We start from the raw sequence: 12,649 nt of genomic DNA on the forward strand, positions 1-12,649 counted from the left end.
TAAAGGGTCTAGGCCCGAAACGTCAGCCTTTCTGCTCCTCTGATGCTGCTTGGCCTGCTGTGTTCATCCAGCTCTACAAATTGTTATCTCAATTAACGAAGAATGTTGGGTTTGGTACCTTTTGTATGAAATGAGTTCACGCCACTAACTGACAAAGGGATTGACTGGTTTCTAGCCTCACCAGATCAGACAGGATCTGGTGCGGTTTACTCCATATGCGTTTCCCTGGTGGGTGTGATGCTCAGGGCCAGGATCAAGTTTTTCTGTACATGGTCACTATAACCACAGCTACCCACAGACTCAGTGCTCAAGTGCTCTGGGCTACTCAGTGCTGAAGGAAGAAACTCGCGGGGGGCGGGGGGTGATCAGCAGAAGTCACGCTCCAATCTGAACATGAGGATAGCCTAGATATTCCCTGATTTCCCACTAGGTTCCACAGGGTTATATCTGTGTCTTCACTTCTCAGTCTCTGGGGACCTGATTTTCACAGCATTGGGCCAGTTTCCTCAGAACCCGATCTTTCAGAGCAATTTCTCCCCTTTCTTTCAACATTGAAGCCCGTTCCAGGGCCTTCAGTTTAGCATAATAGTCTGAGAACTTGTTAAAAAGCATGGAGATCGGCATGCCGTTCAGTATGATCCCAAAGGAAATACAGCCAAACGCAAACACTCGACCCAGCAGCGTCTCAGGAATGATGTCTCCATAACCAACTGTTGACATGCTAACCTGGAAAAAACGGAGCGAAAATGGATCAATAAGTTCACTGAAAAGTTCCCGAGAGGTCCTATTCCCTATTCTAGCTCCCGGTTGGCTGGTTCATTTCACCCCACATGCATTGGTCATAGTCTGGTACCTTTGACTCAGCAGAGGAACCTCAAACCCAACCTTACAGACAGGATGATACCTCCAGGAAGTACTCTGTGACTCATCTTCATCCCAGCCTCTATCCTCACGGCAGACAAGACGCATCCGTCCTGTAGCTTCTTGTACGAAAACAAATATAAAGTATTCTGAAGAAGTTACACTGGACTCAAAATGGTAAGTGTTTCTATTTCAGCAGATGCTGTCAGGCCTGCTGAGTTTCTCCAGCCTTCTGTGTATTTGTTTCTGTAACTTCTTGTATAGTGTTTGAATCTGTACATAGCAGATGTCTAAAGTTTTTGAGAAGTCTGCAATCTCATATCAGATGTCACATAAACATAGGGTTTCACTGGACTTTAACTGGATGAAAACGACAAGAACAAAATACTGAGTGTATTGGAAATCTGAAACAGAAACTTTGAGCCATCGAGGAGGTGAGCTACGATCACCTGCTTCTTTCCTTTTGATGATTCAGGATGAAATGTCCTTTATTTTAATAAATATACGAAGTGCTGGAAACACTCAGCAGCTCAGGCAGAGTTAGTGGAGTGATGTTTACATCTTTTACGTAAACTACTATCTATCCCAGATTCTGACAGCAGCATGTCAGTGAGGTTTCCAGTTATTTCTAAATACTTTGGTCGTTTTATCGATAAGTTTCCATTTTAAAGGCTCTTTATGGGCGGCACAACGGTTAGCATTGCAGCCTTACAGCGCCAGGGACCCGGGTTCGATTCCACCCTCGGGCGACTGACTGTGTGGAGTTTGCACATTCTCCCCGTGGCTACGTGGGTTTCCTCCGGGTGCTCCAGTTTCCTCCCACAGTCCAAAGATGTGCAGGATAGGTGGATTGGCCATGCTAAATTGCTCGTACTGTTCAGGGATATGTAGATGGGTTACAGGGAAAAGGGTAATGGTCTGGGTGGGATGCTCTGAAGGTCGGCGTGGACTTGTTGGGCTGAAGGGCCTGTTTCCACACTGTAGGGATTCTGTGATTCTAATCCCCAGATGTGTTACGTCACTATCCATCTTTTACCCCTTTCCTCATCCTCTCCTCTCTTTACCTTTTTGGGTTTCGCCCTGACCCGAATATGAATCCTGTAACATGCACCAAACCACATGAAGCCAAACCCACCATTCAGTTCTCATAGTGAAGAGCAATGTGTTGAACCTCTCACTTGTGGAGGTGATAGAAGGTCATATTCCCGAGAGCATAAAGGGCTTGCTTCCGGTGAAAGGCAGCTTCACTTTCATCAATTAGCCACTGACAGAATCAATGGGGTAAGGGCTCAGCTATAGCTCAAACCCTAGACTGAAGAAGGGTTATACCCGAAACGTTGACTGCTTCTTTCCTCCAGATGCTGCCTGGCCAGCTGTGTCCTTCCAGCCTCCTGTTGTCTACCCAGAATACACCCACCCCAGCCCTACGCTGGATTAGCTCCCAGGCCCAGGCTAACAGATTGGGGTAAAGGAGGGTCCATTGCACTCAGCAGATGAATGAGCCGGCACGTCATTTCCAACACCATCTCCTCACCCCGCCCCCTGTATGACGCGAATGGCCTAGCCTATCATCCCCCGTCTCTTTATGATGCACACATTCTCCGCCCCTTCTGGGCAACACCACCCCACATTGACCCCGCCCCTCCCCGGGACGCCCGGCCCCTCCCCGGGACGCCCGGCCCCTGTCCCCAACACCCCACTCCCCGGGACGCCCGGCCCCTGTCCCCCCGTCCCCGCCCCCAACGCCGGACGCCCCGCCGTCTCACCGCCGCCCACCACCAGGACGCCGGGATGCTGCTGAAGTTGGTTCCGGGGAGATGGTGCTCGGCCTGGTGAACCAGGGCCGAGAAGGTGAAGATCCCCAGGGCCATGAAGAGCAGAAGGCAGCAAACCTGCTGCGAGCAGCGGCGCAGGGTGAAGCCGAAAGCCCGGAGTCCGGTGGAGTAGCGGGCCAGGGTCAGCACCCGGAGCACTCGGAGCGGGCGGGCTGCACGGAGGAGGAGGCGGCTGTGCTCGGCCCGGGGCCAGGACTCTCCAGTCCGCAGGCGGCCTGCCGCCAGCTCACTGTAGAAGGGTAGCAGCGCCAGCAGGTGAGCCAGGTTGATGGGGCCGAGCAGGAAGCGGTGGGGCTGCGGGGCCGAGACCAGGCGGAGCAGAAACTGGGCACTGAGGATGCAGCTGCAGCCGGTCTCCAGGGCCCAGAGGACAGGCCTCGGGCTCCCGCTCAGCTCAGGCACGGTACCCAGGATCAGCACGGCGATGGACAGTAGCACGGTCAGGCAGCCCGATACCCGGAGCAGGCGGCCCGCGGCCGTGCACGGCGGCTTCTCCAGGAGCTCCCACAGCCGGTAGCGGTAACGGCCGAGCCAGTGAGCCGGGCCCGGAGGTGGCTTGGGGCCCGGAGACAGGCCCAGCACGGCCTGCAGCTGCAGTCGGAGCTGCTCCTCCTCGGCCTCTCGCCGGTGTCGCTCCTGCAATAGGAGGCGGCAGCAGCGCTGGGCCTGGGCTCCCCGCACTCCCCAATACTGCAGCTCGGAGTGGTACCGGTGGGAGCACAGGCCCAGGCCGGTCCAAGGCCAGAGCCGGCCGCTCCGGTACAGCTGCCAGACCGCTTGGAACACCGCGGGGTCCCGGTCAAAGAAGAACTCGTTCTGCTCGACAGAGTAGTCATCAGCGAGTAGCAGGCCCTGTTCCAGGCCCCGGCAGGCAGCCAACTTCCCGAGGCGGCTGCTAGGGAAACGGGCTGCCTGCTGCCGGCCGACCACGAACCGGGTGCCGCCCACATTCAGGCGGAGAGGAGGCTCCGTGCATTCCTCCGGGGCCCCGGCTTCCTCGTCGCTGCAGCTCGGGGACTCGGAGCTGCTGCTGATCCCGCTCCAGACCAGGTCCTCCATGCCGCCGGCCTGGCTGCCTGGTGCCCCAACCCCGCTCTAAATCCTACCCAGAAGCCCATTAAAGGATTAGATTAGGCGGATTGGATTAAGGGCTGAGCTGGGCAGCTCTGTCCCCGGGTTCCTATACTGCCTGCTGGGCTATACCTTAAACTGTAATCCCCCTGCTATGGTAAAAATATCACCACTTTTGGTCAGCGTCGCTAGTGGCTGGAGGAATGGAATTGAATAATCAACCGAAGGGGGAAAAAAACCTTTCACTTGCAGGCAAAAAGATGGGCTAAGGTAGGCTCGTCACTTCATTTGACGAAGGAGCAGTACTCCGAAACCTTGTGACTTCAAATAAATCTGTTGGATTTGTAACCCGGCGTTCTCTGACTTCTGACTGGCATTCCATAGCTAGAGAAATCTCAAATTAGGCTAGCAATACCAACAATTAACAGGGCATACAAAGAGAAAACATTTGTTTATAAACTAGAGGTTTAATGAATATCTAAAATAGAAATCAAAGTGGATTTTAGAATTTTACATCTGCAGCTGTAAAATGTACAGCAAATGCTCTCTTTCTATATTTGATTTTTTTTTTACTTCATTGTACCATTGGCAGCTGGCTGAGTTGTCCAGGTACCAAAATCTGCAATTCCCTCCGGGATCTGTGGTGAATGTTTTTCTTTAACATTGAACAAAGGTGAGCACAAAGAAAACGGTTGAATTGATGAAGAACAACAACAAGAAAGAGAAGATGCAAATGCTTTGAGATGAAACTCTATTTCCAGATATGACTGAGAAGAGATGAGGAAATCAGTGGACACACTACATGGCAAAATGTTTTGAGTGCATTTCTGGGTAGATTTGCACAGCAGTCCACTCCAGAACCATTGAAATATTGGCCTCTGGGTTTGCACATGCCTAGGCCATAAACTATGTAAATTGGGCAAGGCTGTGACAATAGATCAAGATGAAAAATAAGCCTACAAAAAAAAAGACAAATAAGATCCAGATTGGAGCATACAGCACCCCCAATCCATCCTGACTTAGGAAAGAAATAGTCCAGAAAACATGATTCAATCCAATGTCGTTTGAGTTTAATACATTTGACAAAAATGAAATTTAACAGTGACAACTACAAAAACGCTGAATGAAACATAGTAAACTCTCTTCATATTAAAAACAGCTCAAACGTTTTTTTTATAATTGCACATTTAAAGATTTAATTGGAGTTTGTTACTGAAATTTTAATCAATCATTTTCCCTGGATGGGAAGAGTGCCAAGAAATAAGTCAGTAATCAAGGTCATTGAACAGTGCTGTGTTAAGGAAAGATTATTCACACACTTAGACAACAATCTCCCAGTTTCATTACAAATCAGTCAACAATATTATTTCTTGTGAATCATTACATTTATGGCTCAAGTACAATTCCAAAGTGTGCGTGTGCAGCATTTGCTTCCTTTTTAATCTACAGTGTAGTTAGCTTAGCAAACTTAATTCTCTGAAGCTGATCTGAGACTTGTAATAAGTAGCCAAATATCACATCCTGTGTCAGTTTTGATTACTCTTAGAGGCAGAGTAGAAGCTGCAGCAGCAAACAGAAAAAGGAATTATTCAGATTGAATTTTGATCTTGTTCTCAGAGTCCAAACTATCGAAGTGGATTAGTCACCTAATTGTAGACACCAGTTTCCAGTGGAAATGAGGTGGTTTTCTATAAAGGGCAGTATGTTCAAGATGTGGAGTGCAGAGCACTGTAGAAGAATGAATGCGTAGTGACATACATGAGGTTTGAAGAACAAATCCAACAACAAAGAATAGTTTGGGTGGATGAGATTGTCCAGTTGACTGGATGCACACATCACAAAACGGAGTGTGAATGGTATATGTAACATGCTTCAAAGCATTTTCCTCTTTTTATATTTTGCTCAGGTCAATCCCGTCATCTTTGTAAGAGGTTTGTCCTGTCAACATTATTCCATAGACAGGTGCAGATACTAAGATGCAACCTGAGCAAATTGGCAGTGGACCTTTAGCTGTGCAGGAAACACTTTGCAACTGCTGAGAACATAGATGACCAGCAGCTCTCAGGACCTGAATCACAGGCAGGAGCCTGTAATTTAGTGACTTGGTGTCACTACAGAAGAGAAGACCAGAGCTTCCCAAAGTGGGGCTGGAACCCTATGTGCAATCATGAGCTTGAGATTGTCAATTCCAAACAGCTGAGCTCCATTGTGGCCATTGCTGCAAGTCATAATAGCTGCACATCTCCTCTAACAGAGAGCTGCAATAGATACTCTTGCAGGTCTCTTCCTTCACCCTTTCAACTTTCATTTAGGAGTCCTGACAATAGGATACACTGAAACCCTCTTCTGACTGGCAATAAACTAACTACACGTGATGCCACAATTATGTATAGCTTAACAAAATTATCCACAACTGGAGAAAGAAACACAAAAATGAGAAATTAGGGTGCCAGGCACTGCAATATAAAGGATGTATACATACAGATGCAGTCATAGTTAGTCCATCCTACACTTCACACTACTTGAACATAAAGGTTGACATTCAGCAAGTAAATCAAAATTTGTTGGTGACTCTGCTGGAAATGGTACTTGTTTCTTTCCTGTACTTCAGCAGTTTGTATTGTGGAGAACAGCAAGGTTTGTACTTGTGCAATTATGTGGGGTGGGAGGGGGAGGAGAAGGAGAGGAGAACGGTGTTGGCCAGTTGCAGTGCAAGCTCTGGACTACAAGACAGTATGTGCTGCAACTCAGTTTAAGGGGCACCTTGAAGCATCAGTTAATTTTACTTTGGCTTCCTTGTTTGAATTAATTTATAACAGAGTGCAGTGAGGCCACTAAACTAAACTTGGGTGCATTTGTGAGCAGAACACCTATCTTCAGGTTTCAATTTACCTCCCAATTTCTCAAGAATAAACAGCACGTGGCAGGTGGAGGTGAGAAGACTCGGGCAAAGGTCACTTTTAGTAACTGAAGGTTTAGCAAAGCTCACAAATTGACCCTTTAAACTTTGGAAACATGTTTGGAAATTATGGAAAAGGCAATAGAAAAAAAGATAATGGAAACCTCATGTCAGTTAAATTTCAGTATAAATTGCCCAATTTAGTTACACAGTTAATAAAAAAGACAGGTTAAATACTTCAGATATATCAGTGCTGAAAACCAAGATAATCCTGCAAATTTTTAAAAAAAAGCTGATCAGAGGAACACTGATTGAAATCAGAGGGAATTGAAGCTGAGCTTCAGAAGTGGAGATCATTTGAAATTAAAGATTCCCCAGTTCCCCACAATGATCATTCCTATTTTAGAACGAACTCTTACTATTAAATGTTAATTACATAATTTCCTGACTGCAGCAGCACCTCCCTGATCTTTTCCATACATACTGACTGTCCAAATGCTGATTCAGAACACTAAAGGATTTACTTCCTGTACATTTAACTTTTCCATCCTTTTTTCCTCTCACCTCCCAAAAAGGGCAGTTTGATCCGAGATGCGAAGTTTGAACGGGCACCATCACCTGTGCAGCACCAGCCAGATGCTGACATTTTCTTTTCTGTTGAAAAACCTGAGATTAGCTAAACCTGTTAATTGCAGCCAATGCAGTGCTGTCCTACACATTATGCAAGAGAATTAATCCTATTTATGTCAGCAAATTAATTCTGCTGTGGTGCTGAATTTCAGTCACCTTCAAGTACACAGCTCAGGTTTATTCTAATGATAAAGCAATAAAGAATAAAATGCATAAATAAAATTTCTATGGTGAAAATAAATATGTTTAAGTGCCTTAAATCTCAAACTATTAGAATATTGAAGATTCACTGATAAATACTTCCACCAATGTTACAGGATCATGATGTTCTTGTTTAGATATTTAAAATGACTAAATATCTGAAGGTTACAACAGAAAGGAATGCCACACAAGATCTTAAGACATTCCTCAGCTAATTTGCTGGTCATTTTCAGCTTATTAATATTTTACACATGCAAAGGTTCTCAACAGCAATAAGGAAGTAGCAAGCAAATTTAAATTTCCAATTTGGCTTACGTTTGAATAAACTTCCAGGCTGTTGACAAGTTTTACCTCCTGCCTGTGTCAGGACATTCCAAGACAGGGATTTTCATCACCATCCACCGCAATGCAGTACACTCTCACTAAGAATCTCTGTCGGCACTAGATCCAAGTAGGGAGGCATACTTCAATCAGAATTATATGTCAAGTTGCGTATAAAGAAAGGCGGTAAGGACAACACTATCGAATTCATGTTTACAAAAGATGGTAACTTCCTTAATGTTTAATAAAATTCTAATTCCTTCCTGAGTTCTGTGGCAAAGATCAATTTGAAGCAGTACCACACAGAATTTTTATGGCGTTAATTACAGAAATACGTCCAAGAAATTTCAAGTCATTCTTTGGTGGTGGTGGTGATTTATAGTAAGGAAACTTGTTGTGCTGGAGGTTGGAATGCTCAAGTGTGTTTGAAGAAAGTTTATTTTTTCTTTTCCCAGTGTAACGGTGAATGGTCAGTGAGGTTCTTGATGGGGCATCCTTTTGGAATTTTGCTGGAATCTATTTTTGGACACATTTTCCTCATACCTAATCAAAATATCCTATAAACAGTACCAGAACTTGACAAATAAATACTTTACCAAAAACCCTGAGCAATAAAATTAAATATTAACTGATTGTTAGGCTGTCTGATCAATTCACCAACACAGGAAGCTCTGCTGAAATTAAATACCGAACACTTCTAACAAAAAATCTTGCATCCACTCTCCTTCATTCCGATAGCAAAAACCTGTGAAAACAAGCAGGCAGATGGCAATGAGCAGATTTAATATAATAAAAGAAACGTAGCAGCCTTTGGAGAGTTTCATGCTTACACCAACAGCAAAGCAACAGTACCAATTCTAGTTTTATCTCATTAACACTCAGATCCCACTTCACTCTTAATTGGTTCTTGCCCGCATCATTGACTAAATACTGCTGTTTCTCATGTGTCAATAGCTATCCTTTCCAATTACATGGAATTCAGTATCAAATCAGATCATGATTCTGTGTTGATCCATAACTTTTACCTTCAAAATTGCAGCTTTAACAGAATCCACTTCTGTGAAATTCACACAGGAAAAATGATTATATCTATTCAGTTTTGTTATGCAGTTCAAACAAAACAAGTCACATCATTGTTCCAGGAACAGGGACCCCAAAGGTTCCGTTTAATATGGCCAAAAGTCTACCCACCAGTTTTGTTTTATTCACTTAGGAGATATAGGTGAGACTGATTGGGCCATAAATTCTGGCCAATCCCTACTTGCCATTGAGAAGGTGGTGAGGAGTTGCCTCCTGGAGCTACTGCAGTTCACTTGATGTGGGGACACTCACAATATCATTTGGGAGTGTGTTCTAGGATTTTAACCCAAAAATTGTATTGAATTGTAGCACTTGCTGATGCTACATAACCGCCTTAGTCTCAATTAATTATTCAAATTTTGGAGTAGGGCTGGATCATTGACAAAGGAGATAAGAATTGGAGCCACTGTACATCATACACAGTGTACATACAATGGAATGTAGTTATTGGTGAAATCCACAGCACCACAATCCAACTTTGTATTTCACTAAAATAAGGGCCCAAATCTTCCAAGCAGCAGCAGCAGCAATCTGGTTGCAATTGTCACCACACATGAAGACTCTCCAGACTCTCTGCTGCACGTTTCTTCCAGAATCTTCCCAATCCCAGCTGTCAAAGAAACATGAAGTGCAGCAAACTCAAACATCTCTGTTGTGATGGAGTGGAATCAGAAAAGGCAGGACATGCCTCTTCCTTCAAGCATTAAACTTGCCATTCAGTAGCTAAAGGTCTGGTCTGGGTAAATGAATGAGGTTGTGGATGAGGAGTTGGGGAGTGGTCAGGCTGTTAACAGACTAATTGGATGGTTGGTAGGGAGGTAGTTGTTTCAGGTTGGGTGTTGCTTTAGTTAGGTCAGCAAAGTGGCGAGGAGTGGGTATTGGCTGTGGAGGTTGTCAACTGCTGGACCAGGTTTCAACATAACTATTACTTCCTAAGTAATGATTCAGGTAAGTATGGAACTGTGCCATTCACAGAGGGTCCTGACATCAGGGGACTTGCCCATCAGAACCATAAACTTTCCAGGCAATTCCCACGTGTCAACACATTAGGGGCTTCCACAGGGTCCTGATGCTGAACTTCAGTCACACATTCAATCCCTGACAATCCAGAGGTCTGAACACTTGGCCCATTGCTGAAACTTTAACCTTGAAATGGAACCCTTTACTGTTTCTGTCACAATTAGCCCTCCTGGTGTTTCCTGACCCAGGTCACAATGATGAGATTTAATTCAGAGTGCGAATCCTTTGGAAACATTTCATTTTGAAACACGACTGAAAACAAGATTTGTCATTTTCAAAGGGCACTATATGGGAAAACTTTACTGACACTTAACATCAAAGGTATTGCACAGAGAAGGTCAGTCAGCCTCAAGTTAATATTTCACCACTGGTTCATTCTTTTCAGGTTTTCAGCATTCAGTTTTTTTTCCATCTTAGTGCAAAGATGCAATTATAATTGATCACATCACTAATTCACAGAAAGGGCATGTATTATTTTGCATCTTCAGTCTCTAAAACACTACTTTCAGGCTAACATTGCCTCTTTAACAAAGGCACATGGAATTTCAGCTGCTGTGCTTTTTGCTGGTTGCTCTAGGGAAAAGGACAATCCAAATAGGATGCATCCAATCATCAGGCAAATCCCAACTCACCTGTCTCTGGATGCAAATTTATTTACTGCTAGTTCCCAGTATCATACTAGCACTCAATTCTCAGATACTCTCAAATATTTCCAATTGGACAGAAAACAGAATACTAGTAACTTTATCCAAAGTTCCTTGCCCGGAAGATTTCCCAGAGAGAGAACAGGTAGAACATATTTTCCCAGTCTTCTCAATAGCTTTCAATCACTGGCTACATGAAATTAGGAAGGAAAAATCTCATCAGTTTCACCCATTTTGGCCTTGCCTGAATTGGAAGCTGGTAGATTCATGCCCCACTCAAGATGACAGCATAGAATGAATGCTACAATACTGTGCTCTCAGAGGCTTCATCTATTGGATAAGATGTTAAACCAGGACCTTGTGGGCAAATCAATCAGTGCCTTTCCTCCACTGCGATGGTGACATTTCATCAGTATGTTAGGGCATTGTAAAATTCCAAAGGACCCAAGAAATGCAAGTGTTATTACCCAATAAACCCTGCTTGCTCTGCAAAGTGTCTGTTTGTCCTTGCAGTTACTCCCTAGTCAGGTGGCTGGATTTAGGGAGTCATTGTAAAAATTAATAATTTGTTTGGGATCATATCTCACTATGTAATGGTATGGTGCTAAGATGTCTAATTTCTGCCTTGTAGCCTTCTCAACTGTGTCAAGTCTGTGCATTCTTGCAATTGGTTCAGGATCAGTAATGGATCAGTTACAGCTGTGTGCAACATAAACTGACTGTAATCTTAATATGATGGTGGCAAAACTTACTGTTGGGAAATGGCGTCTGTTCTCTGTCCATTACAGATCGTTGAATTCTCTGCGTTGAGATGGACAGAATAGAAGCTTGATGTTTTGACACGGCTGACAATCATTTGCCAACGTACAGCAGCACAACACATCACAATTCCAAGCAGGATCACTGCAAGCAGGAAAATAAAAAGGAAATAACACTAAAAGATTTACAAAAAAAGTGATACACACACTGCAATCCAGCCTCATGCTATCATTCCGATCACACAAACTGATAGACCAGCAAGGAAGTCTGCCTTGAATGGTATTCCCTTCCTATTCAGGGAGCACCCCCATCAAAAAGGCAACTGCAACACTCCAGCTCCCTCTGCATACCCTGTCCAGCCATGTTCCACATTATATCTTCATAAAACACCACTGAAAATTCAAGGTCTGTGGCACAAGTCATAAGTATACTTAATGTTTCTTTAATTGCATTAAAATGAAAAACAAATACCTCAAAATAGGAAAACATCTACATATACTGCAAGATTTATTTTCTAGATCATTGTGAACATTTTTATTCAGCCTGAGACAACAGAAACATTAGAAATGGGTGGCTAAGTCCATTCAGCCCCTCAAACCTCTTCTGCCAATCAACAAGATCATTTCTGATGAAATGTGACTGTAACTTCACTTTCCTGCCTGTCTCCCACAATATTTGACTCCTTTATAGATTAAGAATCTGTCTAACGTAGCCTTAAAATATAGTCAATCTCTCAGTCTACGCTGTTTTCTAGGAAGGAGAATTGCACAGACTAATAACTCAGGGAAAAAAAAAAAATCCTCTTTTTCACTTTAAACCCCTTATTTTGGAATTGCAGCCCCTGGTTCTAGATTACTCCTCAAAGGAAAGCATCTTTTAATCATTGATCCTGTTAAGCTCCCAAGCTTCGTATAAAGCTAACTTCATGTGTCCTATATGACCGAGCTGAGTTTTAACCCCATCACCAAGCCTGCCCACATCCTCCTCTATAAAGATTATTTATCTTTTTCCCTGCCCTGTTGGCATTCTTGGTTACTGCACACAATTTCAGTCTTGGCCGGCCTCCAAGTCTACAGCTGTACCTCATCCAAACAGATTTAAAAACAGCTTCTTCCTCGCTGTTATCAGGCTTATGAACAAGACCTCCCATATATTACAGCTGATCTTTCTCTGGGATAGTAGGAACTGCAGATGCTGGAGAATCCGAGACAACAAGGTGCAGAGCTGGATGAACACAGCAGGCCAAGCAGCATCATAGGAGCAGAAAGGCTGACGTTTCGGGCCTAGACCCTTCATCAGATTTCTGATGAAGGGTCTAGGCCCGAAAC

The 12,649-nt window shown here is 44.3% G+C and overlaps 1 protein-coding gene across 1 annotated transcript; it reads right to left on the bottom strand.

The window, feature by feature from the left end:
* Window positions 1-69: 69 nt before the first annotated feature.
* On the bottom strand, window positions 70-4,112 carry LOC109937889 (potassium voltage-gated channel subfamily V member 2-like). Its single transcript, XM_020536384.2, has 2 exons — window positions 2,628-4,112; window positions 70-726 (listed from the first exon to the last, which is right to left on the bottom strand). Exons 1-2 carry the CDS (start codon window positions 3,753-3,755, stop codon window positions 463-465), a joined length of 1,392 nt encoding a protein of 463 aa, XP_020391973.2. The 5' UTR covers window positions 3,756-4,112; the 3' UTR covers window positions 70-462.
* Window positions 4,113-12,649: the final 8,537 nt, after the last annotated feature.

The sequence above is a fragment of the Rhincodon typus genome, chromosome 29 (assembly GCF_021869965.1).
Source record: "Rhincodon typus isolate 14 chromosome 29, sRhiTyp1.1, whole genome shotgun sequence".
NCBI classification, from domain to species: Eukaryota; Metazoa; Chordata; class Chondrichthyes; order Orectolobiformes; family Rhincodontidae; genus Rhincodon; species Rhincodon typus.